The 19113-nt window shown below is 38.5% G+C and overlaps 1 protein-coding gene across 1 annotated transcript in view; it reads right to left on the bottom strand.

The window, feature by feature from the left end:
* Positions 1-2398: 2398 nt before the first annotated feature.
* hs3st4 (heparan sulfate (glucosamine) 3-O-sulfotransferase 4) overlaps positions 2399-19113 on the bottom strand; it is a 79919-nt gene continuing 63204 nt past the window's right edge. Inside the window, exon 2 of the mRNA XM_067570802.1 lies at positions 2399-3259. Coding sequence (XP_067426903.1) covers positions 2605-3259 — 655 coding nt within the window. The 3' untranslated portion in view covers positions 2399-2604. The remainder of the gene's footprint in view (positions 3260-19113) is intronic.

Consider the following 19113-nt stretch of genomic DNA (forward strand, 5'->3'; position numbering starts at 1 on the left):
ACAAGCTGCTATGTCAAATGCATTTCTAAGTACATCCAGGTAGCTTTTCCAGCCACTGATTACTGTTTCAGCTCTTTGCCAAATTGTCAGTAATGACTGACAAATGAATTTGTAATTCATTTTGAAATGATGGCAGTGTGACAGTTTGATGAGCAGGAGGTACTCGCTTATCATCACAGTCTTCTTTACTTGATGCTGGAAACACTGATGAACCACATAACATGGCATGACCCCCGGTGGGAGGAACATTTGAAGGACAGCTTAGCATTCCTTTCATGCCTTGTTAAGTCTCGCAGGATGTATCACAGTACTCCGCCTGTACCACCACGTACCTAAAACAAGCAAGAGGTACAAAAAGAAAAAGATGTGTGCGTTTCTGTTAATGAGAGGTTGAATCCAAGTTTTAGCTTTGGTAAGGAATTCCCTCATGCGTGTGATCCTGGAAATGCAAATGACAGCACAATTGCATATTCATAGATGGAGAATGGAGTCGTCATCTGTCCTAATAACAATGTAGGGTCAGGCTGCTTTCTGTGGATTTCTTTGAATGTGAGTAGGAGGGACTGTCTGGTTTGGAAGGTGGATTATAAATGTTCTAAAGCTTCGGGAAAACGTGAATAAATAAATAATGATAGAAGCTGTACTTCAATGTGTGATTAGCATGTCAGGTATCTTTTATAAATGCAATACACCTTTGTGAAACAGCTTCCTACCACACCATATTAGTACAAAGGATGACATGTGTGTGGAGGGAGAAAGAGGGGAAGGGGGGACCGGGCGTGTAAAAGTGCAGAGAGGCAGAGAGATCGTCAGGAAAACACCAAGGGATGGCGGCTGCACAGAAAAGCCTCAAAGTGGAAGTTGTGACTCTGGGATAGTGAGACTCAGAGGTAAGTGTTCAGGCTTGGTGCTACAAAGGGCAGTATAGTGCTTACTTTGATTGAATCAATTGCTCTGTGTAAGTAGCTGCTGGTGCCGGCCTCCCCAGGGTGACAGAGAGGTCTGCGGAGAGTGAACCAATCCAGCCATCCATGGCCAGAGAACAGGGAGGATTAACAGAGCAATGCATCATAGCTGTAGCAACCACTGATGTGTAGCAGACTGTATTTATTGACTCATTGACTGTATTGATTGTCTCAACTGATGAAAAGTCCAGAGACAACAGACAGATGCACAGCGAGTTATTCAAAATAAATTATAATGAGGAAAAGATGGTGTAACTGTTGTTATTTCATTGCACGAGTAAAGAAGATTTTCAAGAAAGGAGCATTTCACAGCAAAACCCTGTTATTTTTGACACAAGTATCCACCCAGTTACCACTGCTGATCACAAGTAAACCTCTGGTTACAGCACATTTCCCTGGTAGAACATCAGCTCATTCAAGTTAAGCACATACAGTAATGGCTTGGTAATTTACCTGGGCTTGTATGTAGCTTTTCCTTGACAGCAAATCTTCTCTGACATTGACATTGTTCCAGCGGCAGCAGCTTATTTAACAAACCATTAATCTCTAATGACAGAGGACCGCAGGGTAGCAGATGTTTGTTAACAAACTTCTGCTCGGTCCTCCGCTGTTGTTCTTCACCCTCTTTGACATGTATTACTGTGACAAGAGGAGGGTCATGAGGCAAACAGTCGAGGACTGGAAGAGTTAACTGATGTTTTTTGGTGTGCATTTTGGCAACAGGAAATAGTTATTGTAAAAATGCAAATTAGTTTGATGCACAGCTAACCCTTGATATTTGTAGTACATGGATTAATTTGTCAAATTATACCAAAACCACTGATACTGCACCACCATACTGAGTGCATGGTCATCAGTATGCTAATGTTCAACTATGCAGTGAAACAATCCAATTATTGAATGATAGCCACTGTACATCAGCTCTCTTATTGAATATGTGTGCAATTAATGAGTGTAGAGCAACCAGAATACTGACACAGAGTACATTAACACTTTGGTAAACTTAAGACTGGCAAAAAAAATAGGATTGTCTCCACTCAGAATATGGACAACTCAAAAGATAAGCACATGTTAAAGGATTTTTGTATATGTCTATCAGTTTTCTATTTTCTCTATATTCTAAAGCAGCAGGGCAGTGTTGAAAGAAATAATACAGAGCTCTTCATGGCCTTAGCCATTGAAATAGAATATCTTTTTGTACTATATGCTGGTGAGTGGGTGTGAGGGCAACAAACTGCAAGGAAAGTAAAGGGAGAAGAAACAGGCAGAGTTTACCCTTAGGGCTCATGAGGTAAGGACACTTAACTAATCGCATGCATTGCCATAGTCAACATGATTTTTATATCAGCTCTATGTTTTAAAAACAACAAGGAATAAATCGTCTCCTTTTCACAAATATAAATATATTTTATGTTTAGTATGTACAATAATGATTTGCCATCATCAACAACATTAGTATTGAAGGGAGGAAAAAAAAAAAAAAGCATGTCAGTAAACTTTTGCTAATGGATACAGACACTGCAAAGACAGCCATGATTGATTGGCGTGCTCAAGCACTCTCTCTGAACATGAAGCGAGACAATAGTAGTTTTATTGAGAAGGCTGGTGGTGTGGCTGCGCCGTGCCATGCCGCAGTCTACTAGTCCTGAGAGCTTCGAGTTTCGCTGTCCTCCTCCAGCTCCCATTCAAAGTTCTGGCCAGTCATTTGGTAGAACATCATGTTAAAGGGTTTGTAGAACTTGTGCAGCCGCCGAATCACATCCGGGTCAATTTTAGGGTGAGTTCTCCCTTTAGACTTGCCGAGGCATCTGGGAGTGCTGCTGTCCTCTGGCTTCTTCAGACACGGAAATCCTTTTGTTTTATTGAAGTAAAAGTGTTTGTCTGTGACGATCCGTTTGAGTCCCAGGAAGTCCTGCACTTTGGCCATTTCGCCTGCAGGATCCACAATGAGCCTCTCCCCGCTGACAAAGTGCATTTGGGAGAGAGGGAAGTACTGCATCCAGCTCTCCAGGTGGAGCGCATATATTCCTATACGCAATGCACTCCATGAAGCGTCTATAAGACCCAGCGTCCGGTTCTTAAAAGCCAGAACCTCAAAGGTCGGGATCTCAGGTTTCTTGGACAAAGTCTGTGTATAGTCTGAAATGGCTCTAGTGACAGGATTACGCACCACAATAATAAGCTTGATGTCCCTGGCCATGGAGTGGATGCGCTTTGGGGCATGGTTAGTCACAAAGTAGCTGGGTGTCTTCTCCATGGTGATCTGCCCCTCCAGGGTTGAAGGCATCAGGTCTCTGGGAACACAAATAGCAGAGAAAAAAAAGCAGCTTAGCATGGTATTATCCTCAACACCTCTTGCAGTGCAAATGAAATACCCAAGGACACGGTGAGAGCAAATTTGGTACATTTATTAAGCAGTACATTATTTGAAATTACAAGTGAAAATAACTGTTATTATCACTGGACATTATGTTGTGAGGAGAAACATACAGCTAATTACATCCATGGAGTAACATGGAAGAGATAAAAGAAAGAAGATGAAACGGCAGGCAAGCAAGTATGCTCATTGCTTAATTGACTCCATCTGTGTTACTCCAGGAGCTGTTTTGGAACTTTAATAATGAGTTCGCTGCATATCATTAATACTGGGGTGCCTGGGGTATTGTTTTGTCATACATTTATTATGCATGCTAGGCTCACACTCTGTGCAGGCAGTTTTATTTCTTATGCACATGCACTTCCCCTGCAATGGGTGCAGGCAGCTCTTTTCTTCTCCTCTCTGTACGTTTAAGGTTAGGGGCTGTTCATTGAAGGCAGCCGTGATTAATTATGAGATTCAAGGTGATAATTTGTAGTACAATAGAAATGTCCCCGACTTGAGAAATTTATCTCGGGGATAACGGGAAGCCATTTGCCATTGTCACAAATATTATGTTGAACTTGGTCTGTGAGAATGAGTTGTAGGATACGACAGTGCAGAGGCAAGTATATCACACGCACAGAAGCGAGTCTTGTTTCTACAGTTTCTATTTTTGTATCAATAATAAAGCATAGCATTCGCCTCAAGCAAATCCTTATCAAATGTTTACACTGATGTTAATTCCAATCCGTGCTGTTTTCTTTGTTTGTAGGCTATGTGATTCAGTGCTAAATTGGTGCATTAAATCCTCTGTGTGACACACCGTTTATTTAACTACCAACAAACACGAGCACAGGAGCTTCACAACACAACGTAAAGAGAAACAGAATTCAAAGATGCAGACTGTTTTTTTTTTGTTTTTTTTTTCTCCACAAATTAAGTAATGTTTGCTTGGGAATTAATGTATAAACAGCAAACCACAATCTAAATTATTCCATCCGGAGGCTCACAGATTTAGTGCACAAAATTTTCTATAATTCTGGGATAAAAGCTATTTCCTTCTCCCTGCAATATTTTTTTTTCTATTACGCTGCCCTGCATCACAAACCTACAGTTGTAACGATATAGTCACATCAATCATTTGCATCTTGGACATATTCTAAATTAACTGTTCTCCAGCAAAGAATCCAATTTACTCTGCAAAACATAAGGGCTGTTATGCACATATCGACCACCCTCACACACACACACACACACACATATGCACCCATGGATACTAGGCTGAAAATCTCACAAGTGGCCTGGTAATTGCATCTCAGTAACAGTATTGCCTTCCTGATGGGTAATTTCCCTCCGGATTATGTTTGTCTCTTGACAGTATAGAACTGTGGTTACTTCTTGGCCTGTAATGGGATATTAAACATATCTACAGATAGCATAGTGACTAGAAAGAGTATTAGTTTTCATTATATTCTATCACTTTCCACACTTCCTCCTTTACAGTAATGAATAGCTAAAGATTTTTGTAACCTTTCAAGGACTTCAGATCTGTCTGCCATTTAACTCAACTTGAAAGTACAGTAGGTGGTCCAAGGGTGCAACATCACTGTGTATGGTGATAAAAAAAAAAAAAAAAAAGCTCAAATACACTGTAGCGAATCACCTTGAAACAACTAATTTCCTACTGTATGGACATGAGGTGCAGCGTCTCACTGGTAATGCGCTGTGCATCTTTGGAGCATATCCAATTGACGGGACAGATGTACAATGTTCAAGGTTACCTTTTTGCACATCACAAGCTATTGTCCTCATCTGGCTCAATGCTAATCATCATATATTTAATTATAAAACGAGGGAAACTGCACAAGCCAAATACTTTGTTATGTTACCGAGGCTCCATTTTGATGGGGAATCAGTCATGGATCATGTACATCTAAAATGTCAGTGGGACGGTGAGGCGGGACGGAAATCAAAATGCTGATAAATAAGCTAATTTCTCCATGCATGGCAAATGACTCCTCTGGCCTTGCAGTCTAGTGGAACTGGAGTAAACAAGAGCAAACAGTTAACTCGTTTTTTTTTTTTGTTGTTTTTTTTTTCTCAGCATCAGCTGCTGAGCTCAACGCAGGTCATTCAGGTGGGTAGGTAAATGAAATCCATAGCGCTAAAGAGGCCCTGCTTACCATCTGCTGTTTACCGCCTCAGACCGAGAACATACCACATAACATTTACTTCTTGCTTTTCAGCACATGTCCAAAGATTTATTTACATAGAAAGCAGAAGTGTGAAGACAAAGGTGTATCTTACTTGGAGTAGGGGGTAACTTTTAATGATCTTTACCATGAGGGGTATGCTACAGTATGCTTAGAAGGGAATTACCTTTGTTGCGCTGAGAGATACAGAATATGGAATTAAATGATATAGCAAGACTAATACTAAAGTCATTAACATTTCCTTAGAAAACATCTGAACACAGTCTCATTACGTTTCTATAATTTGTAAAACTTCTGACAAAATCCCTCGAAACCAGATCAATTATGTGTAGCTAAAACATTATCCAAGTTAGACAAATAAATAATAACAGAGAAAATCAGCCTATAAAACTACATTTGTATTGTGGTCATGTACTTCAACTTAGGAAGGAAATCCATTTCACACCCACTCTACGTGAAATCCAGATCCGGAGGATGCCCAGTTGTCTCCAAAGGTTCATTATTCAGACTGTGCAGTATACCAAATCACAGCAAATTTTTTGTTTGTTAAGACAGAAACTAATCTTCGCAGATAATCACAACTCTTCATGCCTAAACGCCCACCATAAAAGTGCTCTGAAACATGCCCAGGCATTTAACTTAATGTTTCATTATGTTCTGTCAAACTAGTGCACGGGGAATATTTGGAGGCATGATGAGGTGAGGGATCATGCTAATTTACATTCCTAGATACTAATAGGTCCAAGCTGTTTCTTGAGGAATAGACTTTCTCCAGAGATTTTTTTTTCTTCTAATAAGCACTGGCAGAGAAAGAAAAACTTCCTCAGTCTCTCATTTGGATTGATCACAGCTCTGCTGCAGAGTATCAATCTGATGAGCTTCCTCCATGTCATGTCAAATACAATCAATTATTCTAAAGGAGTCCACTCATGATAAACTCTTGAGTCCTCAGAGAGAAAGTTTTGGAAACACTACCAGTGATGTGGGCAGACTTCTGTGATTCTCTAAATAATTGCTAAAAAACAATATGAGATTTAGGTGTGCATTATTGGAGATGTCTTATTTTTTGTTTTCCATCAGTATTTACTCAGAAACAAGTAGTAATCTCTCTATCATGGAGATGTAGGAATATTTTATCTTTGGCGGAAGAAACAATTCATTCAAGTTTTATAAAAAAGAGTTTTTTTCCTGTTTTGACAGGAAATTTTAAGTAACATCTTAAATAGTTGATGACATTTCTCAGAAAACCAGTGCCTTAACTATCAGTGCAAGCAGACAATAGAGAGAGAAAGGAATGGTAATTGAATTGAGGTGTTTCTATGAGGTCCGACTGCAAATATCAATTGCGGCTACTCATCAACAGCAGTCAGTCAAGACATTTGAAGTGAGAGACACTGTGGTCAGTTTGCAATGAATAATCCCGTCATTACACACTGAGTGACATGTTTGTGATTACAGCAGCACAAAGAACAAAGTCATTGGTTTACTGAGAAGTGGAGAGAGAGAGAGAGAGAGAGAGAGAGAGAGAGAAAAAAAGAAATGGCCAGTCAAATGAGTCATTCTTCACCCGGCTCCCAACAAGTGGATGCGTACATGTTTGGCACACATAAACGCAAGCCTACAGGCCAGAGCAAAGAGTCCTATCGGGTCTGTTATGGAGTGGGAGGCATTGTTTTGTCACGGTTAAGGTGCAACTTTTAGGAGGAAAACAAGAGTGCGTTGCCATTCTCAGCGATCAGTTCGGTAATGATAGAGTGTTTGGGTCCAGATGGGTTTGTTTTTGTTTGTTTGCAAACCTGAATCTGACCTTTCCACCTGAGTGTAGTGAAAGGATCCATGGGGTGATCTTACCTTGAAGCTATCCACTGAATCCGCAATGTTGTAAATAGCACAACTGTAGTTTAAATTGTGATTTTTTTTCCCCATAGTTATATAATCCTCTCGAACTATGAATATACTAAGGTTGACTGCATGAGGACAAGTGACCAAATCATGGAAACTGTCAGTCAAAGAGAAATATAAAAAACTAAAATATGTTTCTTGCAAATCCCATACTGTGACTGTATGATTTTCTAGTGTTTTTCTGATGCATTTCTGTCTTCAAATTATTTAATTCAGATATTGGACAGTCACTGAAGCTCTGGTGGAAATTCAGCTACAAAGGCCACCTCGCCCTAGCACTCCTCACTCACACCTATTACTTCTCCATATACTTTTATCCAATTAGTATACTTCACATTCTTCACACATTTACTCCCATGCCAGTCCATCCATTTATTTCCTTTTTATGGTTCCTGCTGGGATCATTTATCCAGTACCTCCTCTGGTCACTTCCAAATCCAACATGTCCTCCAAACTTAATGACAAAATACACTCAGTTGACAGATTATTACAGGAGGTGTAGGTATAGCTAAAACTTAAGTCTAATACAACATCTTACGGTGTTCAGTTTTTGTTGAAACTGTTTCAGAGAGTTGTTGCTTCAACTTTATGGCCATTTTGGAGGCTGTAGTTTGTGGCGCTCTGCAATTGTATTGCATCAAACTGAGAGGTATTTCTAATATTTTGTCCACCTCATTAAAATCAGTGAGGTATGATAACTTCATGCCTCTACTTTTGTTTCAGTGAGACAACAATCATTTTCTCAAGAGGTCTCTGTCAGGCATAAGTTGTCTGAAAGGCCCTGAAAACTTATTTTCTCAGTCACCTTATTATGAGTGATGGGCCATGATAACCTTAATGTTAATACACCTACTTTGCATCTTATATTCTTATTGTCTTTTGGGTGCATCACAGTGCTCCACTTTCTATCACCTCCAGAACATCTTTGAGTCTTTTGCCTACACATTTTTATCTCCACACCAGATATTGCATGTAATATTTTTGCGCCTGATGATGGGATTTATGCCAAATTATCCTGTTTATAAATATAGTTAATTATCAATATTACTATTGGCGGTCTCTCTGGAGTTTTAGTGACAAGAAAAGAACGTCTGTCGAATGGCAAGAAGAATAAAACGGTGGGACTAATTAAAACACAACACAGCCTCCCCACTATAAATAAGGCCATTATACTTTACTTCTGCAGGACTGTGAGCTTCAACAGAATAGTTGAGGACAGAAGTGACAGCTGGTCCTGATCAAAACCTTATTCCCTGTTCTCTTCCGGAGATCCCCTAAAGACCGTCCCACTTCCAACAGTACATGGCAAGCCAGGTACTTCTCTTCCCACATCACTAGACTGTAGCACTGAGATCTGAAGCTGTGTCCAGATGCCCTTTGGACACATCATGATAAAGCGTTATGACAAGAAAAACTGTGAGGATGTTTGGAAAGCTGTACCACCCCGCATCATTAGTCCTCAACGGTGTATATGAGCTACAAAATGTGTCTATTTTTAACTGTATTAAAGTCTGGACAGAAAATGAAAGCAATCTTATCACAAATCAAATTATCAAAAGGATTTTGCTGTTTTCAAGTTCAGTATTACTGTCAGTAGTTTTAATATTACTGTCTATAAAAAAGACTCTGATTTCTCCTCCCAAATCTAGAGATAAAGAAACAGTACAAACCCCAAACCAAAAATAATACTCTTACGTAATGGCTCATCTGTGCTCTAATAAGAAATAGCAGTGTGCCACTCCTCTGAAAGATCATTTACTTATTTCATTTTTTTGTTTGTTTGTTTATTTGCTTTTGGAAGGCTGATGAGAGCACTTCAGGCTACACTCATTCAATTTGATCACAATTGTCCTCAATATTCTGTTATTGGTGTCACAACGGCAGAAACAAGCAATTGTGATGTGTTGGTCCCGGCTCTGCAGTAATTGTAAACAGACCCATAAAAAAAAACAAAAAACAAGGGTGCTCGTCACTGTCAGCCTTGTTTATTTATAAAGTTGGAACACAGACAGAAAACTATTACCTGAAACAGAACGTACCAATTATATAGAGTTTATTATATTTATATGCAGGATATCAATGCCTGTCAGTGGAAAATGGTTTGTTTTCTTATAATCTATTTCTCCAAGTTTTTAATTGTAGTCTCTCCTGTTTGTGATGTTTCAGTCAAAAGTATATAAGTTAAATGATTAAACATGTTCATTCATCTCTGCATATTTCACTTTTATTAACCTACATTGCTACAAGACCCTCACAATATGTATTAGCTCAAAGAAAAGCACAGAATGGCCAACTATAATTGGAAGTCACACCTGAATACGTCAGAGTCAAAGGCTAAAATTTACATCCAGGAAATGTTGCAGATCCGGCTCAGTTAAGCAGAACCAATTAATATGACAGTTTGAACATGATAGATTTCCTTGCCTGAGAAAAAAATAAATAAATAAAAGGCAGAAAGAATCCGATCATTTTACTGAAGTTGACCGCAGATAAAACTCTGCACAGTCTGACCGCAGGATATGAAGCAACATTTTACATGAATTCGCCTTTTTTGCTCATTCATGCTCATTCGCTACATGGCATATTCATGGATGAATGAATGATTCCCTCCACATGTAGATTGTTTAAGGCATACTTGTCTTAAGTGGGTTCATCCGAGGTACAGAAGTCAAACAGTATTTGTAAATTTAGAAAGTCATTTTCGAAATTAGAGCATTTTTAATCTACAATTGCACACTGTGCACCAAGCCTGAAGGGATACAGCATCTGACAAGATGACAAAATTGAAGGGCATCAATTATTGTGTGGATAAACAAATGGCTACAGAAGATATAAACTGCTTTCCATCAGAGCAAAGCCATATGGCTGAAACCATCATCAGAACAAATGGAATAAAACCGGTCATTAAAGACACCAAATTAAACACCAGCTGTATCCAATTTCATTGTTTGCAACAGGTATATTATATATAGATTCTTTGCAGATACAGAATGACTATATATTACAGACAGCCAATACTGACTGTATGTTGCCCCAAGGTATAAAGGCATGTAGGACAGAGGTTGTCTGTCTTTTTTTCTTCTTTTTTTTAATATCCAACAGGTTATTTTTTTTGGCAGTGCTATCAGTTAAACACCAGAACATGAACCTTTCCAGGAAATTACCTATCACAGTCACTCCTTTTTCAATTTTTTCCCCAATTCATTATGGAGCTGTAGGTCAGTGTGACACCACAAAGGAAGAGGCTACACAAACTCTTTTCTGGGTGAGACATTAGTGCATACAGTATATGCAATAATACAAGAAGAACTTGATTCAGCTGAAATAGAAATTTTCTCCTTTTCAGAGAAATTGAAGGTAACTCAAAAAATGTCAGAATGAATACTGAGGAAGAATTACAGCAGGCTAACTTGTTACTTTTGCCATTTCTCTTATCACAAAAATTGGTAATATGCGCCATTAAACTATTGGGAAATATCAGCTCTGGACTGCCCAAAGAGTAGCAACACTTCTGTTTGTTCTACATATTTTATCAAGCTTTAGGTATTCATACTTCCCACCATGGAGGCTGACTGTAGTGTTGACTATAATCATTTTCTTTATTTGTTCTTTAAATGCTTTTGTTAGGCTATCAACATTATGCAAATCTATGTGACTCAGTATGACAACAATACAATATAGCTGATAAGCTGCCATAAATACACAAAAAAATGCAACAATGCCACAAATATACAACTGTATCAAGTGGTTGATAAATATTGCAGGGCTAGCTTTGGATAATACAGGATGCTTTTAGGGTTTATTAGAAAATGGTAGCAGAGAGTTCCAGTTTAATCATGGTGGCACTTCAGCTTCATCTCTCTCCATCTACTCGTGTTTGTCTGAATGCTTCTGTCAAAAGCTAAATAGCACCGTTCAGCGCACGTCAGCATCCATTTCTTAGCTGCTATGAGCTGACAAACATGTTTGTGTGATGATTCTCCAGTACAGTTCCCTTCCTATAAGCTGGTGTGTTTTGGAACATTTGAGAAAAGTGGCAAAAAGTATGAACCTCCCTCATCTGTGAGCAAAACTAATCCCCTTTTGTATGGATGCACCAGATGCACCAATCCAATACATCGGATAGGTATCGGCCATGATAGGATGATCTACCTTAAACGGTTTAAAATCCAGTGTTTCTATTGTCACTTCCATCCATTCAGTCAAACCTACTCAGTTTTTAGTGCCACAGCAGTCCCTAACCTCATGTTATCTTACTTAAAAATGATCACAATGAGTTCCATGAGTGAGGTACATAGATTTCTGATAAGTTTCATTAAAATTAACATTTTTTTTTACTGTAGTTAAGGTCTCTCTGTTGCAGACGGGAGCTTGCCCTCTCATCATTTTCACACTCAGCAGGAATTTCACAGGGATAAGTGGTGTGGGAGTCTTACGCTTTGTCAGGAATTAAAGAGAGAAAGGAAATGAGGATGACAAAGACAAATTTTATCCACAGCCCCAAAGTATTTTTTTTTAATGATCAGCAGAAAAGGGTTAGCAAGTTTAGCTAACTTGCCAATCTGTAACTCTAATCTGTTCCAACTAATATATAAAGCATAATTAATCTAGAGTTTCTGGCTGTATAATCCTGCTCATATACAGTTTCAAACCATTTTACCCTTTATTGGATAGTGGGCAGTGAAGAGGCAGACAGGAAACACTGGGAGAAAGAGATGAGTTTGCCAATGCGACAAAGGTGCTCAGCTGGAATCAAACCAGAGACATAATGGTTATGTGGCATGTGTAGTAACCATTCGGCTATCCGGACACTCCCCAAGCCATTATTTTGACATTTGACTTGCTCAGTGGACTAAACGTCCGACCTCAACGGTGATGGGAAAAAAACCTTGGAAGCTGTAGTGATGTCAGATCATTAATAATATGGCCTTTTGACCTTTTTCTGTAGTGTCGCTTCCTGCTTTTCTCCATTTCTAAATGTTCCATCTTTTCTATTATAATCTCTTCCTCTCTAAATTGAATCATTGAGGTGATTTATTGATGAATAGTGGTGGACTAATAACTGAATAAATGTAATTGAATCATAATTCCTCTGTATCTCCACTGCAGTAGCGTCTCCATCACCAGTAGTGCTACCAATGCCTATTGACTCATGTTTGACCCCTTGTTGTAATGGCCACATGTGCAGAGGCACAATGACGTTGAATAGCAGTGGGATATGTATTTATCCTACTATTTTAACAGTGTTGCAACTTGGAAGGCTTTAAAAAAAAGCAAAATGTGTCTCAGATGTTTGGTCAGCAATCTATGGCAGCTAAATGTGAGAAACAAAAATCATTTTTATTTCTTGAGGAGGGGATATGTGTCTATTCTATTGGGTGAGTGTGACAGCTTGCTGGTGTTTGTGTTTAATATCATTTCTGGCTCATTTTCTGGCTCCACCAGCCTTTTTTAATAGTGTATATCATTTTGAATATGGTGTGACTATGTATGATAGGTTACTGTGTAACATGTTGATGCTGATGGTAAATTGTTGCACTTTTATTCCTGATAATGCCATCCCCACTGAGCACTGCAGGTATGTAATGATCCTTTTTAATGCTATTAAGCTGCAGGTATTTTATTGTTCTATATTGAGGAATATGTGAGGACACCAGAGGGGACATATCATGCACATTTCTAGGCTCTATTGAAATATCTTTGTATTATTCACAGCTAAAACAACTCTTTATTTATCTTATACTGGCCCAATCAAGTTCAGCAACAATCCAGTTCAGCCTCTGTCTTAAACCATTTTAGCTAATGTCTTTTTAAGGGCCCCCTCCTGATGAGACCACTCTGTTCTGATTGGTTACCTTCCGTAAGATTCCCCTCAGCAGACTTCCAGCAGCCCTTGAAGCTATGTAAACAAATTGTAGTAGTAGGATTATATTTCTTCTTCGCATTCTTCACTCGAAATTGAAACTTCTCAAATACATCCATATATCTTTGAGCCTGAATCCGATACAAAATATGCAAGTGGACAATGTGAACAACCTGTGGAACAACCTTAGCGACAAAGGCTACCAACAGACACCTGTTTGTGAGCATGCACGAACAATCAGATATCATCATAAAGATGAAGCATTTTTCCATACGCTCACCTCAAGTTTTGGACATTTGACCATGTTTAACATAGACATCCAACATCATAACACAATAAAAATAACAGAAAATCACAAAGATCATGATAAGTATATGTCATATTATTGGACAGCCTCTCCCAAAAGACAAAAAGAGAGAGGGAAAAAAGGCAAGACATAAAGTTACCTTTGTAGGAGAGATTTACCAGCTCCTTGTCTCTATTTCTTTGTTCAAAGATTTCTCACATATGTTTGATACACACAAAATGCACAACAGTGTGCAGCGCAAAGGCACCTTAAATACTAATCAAACAGTGTGGCACAAGTTAAATTCTTTTTAGCTGCTGTGGCAGGTCATCTGAGCAGGTGGCCCCACTACTCACTGTAAAATATTGATGTTGGCTGTAGCGACAGGAGAGAGAAAAAGGATGGAAATGGCTCCTCAGTAGATTTGGTGAAAGGCTAAAATGTGGACTTTTGCACAGTGAAACTGACATTGGAAGGAAATTGAATATAATTTTCGAATCCCCAGGAGCTTCTTGATTTCAGGATCTGTTATTGTTTCTAAAAACCAGGTCTGATCAACATCAACTGATCAATCAGTGCATTTATTTTTGTCTTGTTTCTTTCATGCAAATCAGCTTGAAATGAAACCCATGCGAGACTACATTAAACATTTAGGCATTTAAATTGCAGACTGCAATATTTCTCGCTGGTGAGAAGGAAATGTTAACTCCTTCCTAAACAACATGCAAACAAAACTGATCAGTTAAGCCTTGAGGCATCTAAGGAAGTGTTGCTAAATCTAGTTTCTAGCTCTCCTCTGTCCAATCTCTACAAAACCAACCTAAATATCTCACACAATTAAAAGAACCTGTTTAAACTGAAATCTTTACTAAGTCAACTGAGCCTGGCAAGACCAATTTATTGTCTTTCATGCCATAATTTTGTAAATTGTTTGGGAAAAGATTAACTGAGATAATTCCAACAGTAGCATTTCTGTTGTATAGTTTGAACAAGGTGACAGGCAGTTAGCACACCACCTCACTTTCTTCAAAATGAAAGAAATGGATGAAAATTGTTGTCTTTTTGTTTCAGAAACTGCAAAGAAATGACCATAGATACCCCATGATTTTGTGCAGGATAATCCCAGAGTTCTGTAGCCAAACAATTACATTGTGCATCCAAAAGCACAATATTTATCTCACTGCCTCCTTGATTTTCTGCATTGATAAAGCTGTGGGCTGCCCTGCAGCGATCTACTGGAAAAGTGTTGCTGCCTGCATTTGTTGCTCATAAGATCCTATTTTCATGTTTGAGGCTTGTAAATACAACTCACAGACAGTGAAAGTGAAAGAAATAACAGGATGAACCCATAAACAATAGGTTTGGTGATTGTTGACTATTGTGAAGGAAACATGCTGTTTAATACATCCTGGATTGTATCTGCATTAATTTTTATGAGAACTAATTTAATATCAATAAGCAATATCTACGTTGCGAATGATAAGGCAAAAATCCTGAAACCTGTGATCAGAGATTTCTGAAGCTGGACCGCGCTTTGAAAAGGATGATACAGCACAGCAGTTCACACAAACATTTGGACTGTCATTTGAAGAGAAAAAAAATGATGGATCCTTCAGGTAATATCATTTTCAACTAATTTCTGTCATTGACAACACCACTTATGGTCCTTTAACCTCGCCTTGGCCTGTAGCACCTGTTTATTGATTGTGCTGAGAATGCTGCTGAGAATCACTGTGTACAGTTACTGTATTAACAATACACCCTTGAGTCTTAGGTGAAAGGTGAGCATACTCATAGTTTACACACACACACACACAGTAATGCTATCTGTGTCATGATGGATAAATCATCAGTGTGTTTCATCAGAGCAGCTGGAGGGAGCTCTAATTTAAAGTGCAGCAACAAACTGAACTGTTGAAAATGAATTACAAGTGAAAGCTTTGAGAAATGTCGTTTTTGAACAAGTATTTACGGCAATTTGAATACAAAAAGTGTACAAAATAACTGAGCCGCTAAATATCAATTAACTAAAAGTCATTCTTCATATGCTGGCATTTCTCAATGAAGTGTCACAGCTGAAATATCGGGTGTATCTGAAGTAGTTAAGGATGTTGTTAAAGTTGACATTATGATTCTTTGATTCAGCAAACAGATGAAACAGCAGAATCATGTCCAATGTAATGACTTTTACGACGAATTAAATGTGGCGAATACATGAGAAATGAATATTGTTTGAAATCTTTTATAGCTAGAAGAAATGATTTGGTCATTTAGAATCAGCAACACAGTTATAATAGGGTTTCTTGTCAAAAATACATCATATTTTCAAAGATATTTAAAAATGATGCATCGGGTTATGTCCCTGTGATCTAAATTTGTACTGGGCTTAAAGGAGGGAGGCAGGGATGTTTGTACTGTAACATCTGGATGCAAGGAAATAGGCTGCTAAGAATGTTATAATCATGCAGACAAGGCCTAAGCTGCTCCATTACGGGCTAAGCTGACCTATCAGTGGGGCTTTTGCTAATCCAAATTGTGCTTTGGCTGGCAGAGATTGCTCAATTCAGACAGTCTGCTGGGGCAGAAATGCTAAAATAATTCACCTGCCATGTGAGCTGCTGTCATTTATGAGATATTTATCTCCCAGTATCATATGTGCACAAAAGCTGAGCTATTTTTTTCATTTAGAAAAGCTTATTTCCATGGTGGATATTCCATTTGCTTATAGCCTACCATAAAATGCCAGTTATGACCAGTTTGGAGTGCCTTAAGCGCGCTTTCATTTGACACAAGCTTAATAGCCCCAGCTGCCATACTTACATCATACTCAAATGTACTGAGTGACAGTTATATTTACAACTGCAGAAAGGGGCAAGCACAGTAAAGGTTCTTTTATGTGAGAATTACTGTGTTTTCTTGTATAAGCACATGAATGCTCTCTCTCTTTTGTCTGACAAAAAGCTGTTTTAGCGTGCTTCCATTTAAAGGGTGTAATTTTTGAGAGTGCAAATGCACAGCTTGGAAGCCCTACATTCTTGTTTGTCATAGGGAAGTTTGAGTCTGTACTTGTACCGACACCTGCCATTAGTTTAGCTGTTTTATTCTAAGGCTGGTATGACTACAGCTAATATCAGCAGCACACAGTTGGCTCTACAGATACACTGTGTTAGCCAGCCTGACATGACACAGGGGAAATTAATTTGCTACAGCCATATAATGGTTGGTTATTTAATGACTGTTAGATTTAATCTAACACCGTAATCTCAATGGGTTGCTTCTCCTCCTGGAGTTTCATACCTGTAAAAGACTGAAGGGTTTAGAGACTAAGTCCACTGTAAAAAGGACCTAACTCTACAGTACTAGTGGGTTCACTGTGCTCTCAGGAAGAAAACACAAAACTGACAACTAAACAACATCTCCATTAAATGTCTCTCTTTATAGAGGAATAGCCTCATATGATGGCATCTGAGCTTTTTTGGTTTATGCCATGTATATTTAATAATTTTAGTACCAAAGCAGGACAAGTGCCTCCCCACTCCCACTGACTCTAGGAATGCTACTTGCAACCATGACATTGGACGAACACCAAGTAGAGATGACTGCGCAGAGATCCTCTGCGGGACCTCTAACCTGTTAAATATGTCTGTTCCGCATTATTTCTGCTGGTTACAGCTTCAAAACAACAGGAAGATATTCTGTGTCGTTGAGAAAATGGACAGACAACACCTCAGCTGTGAAATGGCTGTTGCAAGTCATTGAACATCTCGCTGGTTTTCAATACTCAAGATGGGAGGAGATATGAGGATGTAATCCTTGAATGGATCTCAGTATAGCCCTCAGCCCTTTGAGCAGCTTGTTTGAGCACTTCCAGTAAACCCTTGTACACACCCTTAATCTCCCCAGCAGAGGTAGTTTGACACAGCAAGTGAATCTGCCATAAAAACACATCACAAATGCAGGATAATGTTTTAGAGATATACAGATTAACTTGTGTAATCCCGGCTGCCAAAGGGAGAGCTTAAAGAGAAATGTGTCAAATGTTTATAGATAGAATAAAACCAAAATATTAAACCTTAATCTCCAAAGGCCTTTTTCTATTGTGGTACTCACATGTTCTGTTCTGTTCTATTCTGGGAGTATAGGGATGATCAATTACAATTATTTTAAACAGCAATGAATGATGTTACTAACCTAAATAAAACACATTTTTAAAATTATGGGGGGAAAAAGAATTAAATCGAACATTTAACTTGACTTAAACTACTTTGTATTCATCTGTAAACTGCAGAATGGCATGATGTTTCTAATTTAAATTGTCACACAAATGGATTTGAATATATTATTTCTTCTGGGTAAATGTCAGTGATAAAAGAAACTTCAGGTATTAAAAGAAAATTCAGTGAATAAAGTGAAGCCATTCTCAACCTACAATTTTTGTTTTTTTTTCTAAGTGATTTCATGGAATGACTGAGCGCTTCAGTGTCACACAGCAATTTGCAATTAATTTAACAGACAAGGGTGTTAAACACAAAAAGATGTCCACTGCCCTAATCACATAAATAGAAGTTATCCTGTTGGGAGATGCACAGCCACTTCACATCTGGAAAAGGGTGAAATGATAAGAATTGCAGTTGTTGGCCTTAATTATCATGTAGTTGGAGCTAAAACATAGAATAAACTCATTAATTTATGACCTGTTGTTACTACAATAACATATTGAGAATATAAAGGTAGAGACTGGCATTGTTGGTTTAATTTATACCAGTTTTAAATGGAAAACAATGTCCATCATTTAAATATGCCTTCTTGCTGTTTAACATATATATTACCATTTTTTTGTAAAAATGTTTTGGTATTCTGCATAGACAATTTGAGAAAGGACAATGGGGAGAAAAAGAATGAATTTCAAAATATAGCCAATGATTAACTCTGGAGCAGTCACACATGATCGCTCCCGCAAACTGCTTTAAGCATCATGAGGTCACATTTTCTCTGACAGCGAGTCAAAGAAATTAAACCAAAACAACTGTCCTTTCTGTGATATTTTGTCTAAAAGCAGCACTGATACCTGAGACCAGACATTTTAAATTTCTTTCCATACCTCTGATACATTACTCTGGTTCAACTGATACAATGTTTAGGCCACATGACACACAATTAGCTTATTTACGGTATGATATAATGCATGTGGGCTATCACCATACAATATATGCTTCACCAAACCTTTACAGTCTGAGGCACATGACGTAATTGGCCCAGATAAAAACAAACACCTGAGGGCCATACAGTATGTCCCCATTGCTATTGCACGATGGAAACTATTTGCTTTCAGGTAACATATGGTTGATGCTCAGGCAACCACAAATCCTGCTGCAGCAGCACCACATGCACCTGAGGGTGGCAAGTATGTGGCAATCCATACTGTTCCTCAACAATGCCTTTGGTGGCCTCTATGCACATTATTCTAAAAAAGTATCTGCCAACAGTTTCCACTGGTTGAAAAATGAAACTAACTTCTGCAGAAA

Source organism: Thunnus thynnus, chromosome 17 (genome assembly GCF_963924715.1).
Source record: "Thunnus thynnus chromosome 17, fThuThy2.1, whole genome shotgun sequence".
In the NCBI taxonomy this organism is placed as follows: Eukaryota; Metazoa; Chordata; class Actinopteri; order Scombriformes; family Scombridae; genus Thunnus; species Thunnus thynnus.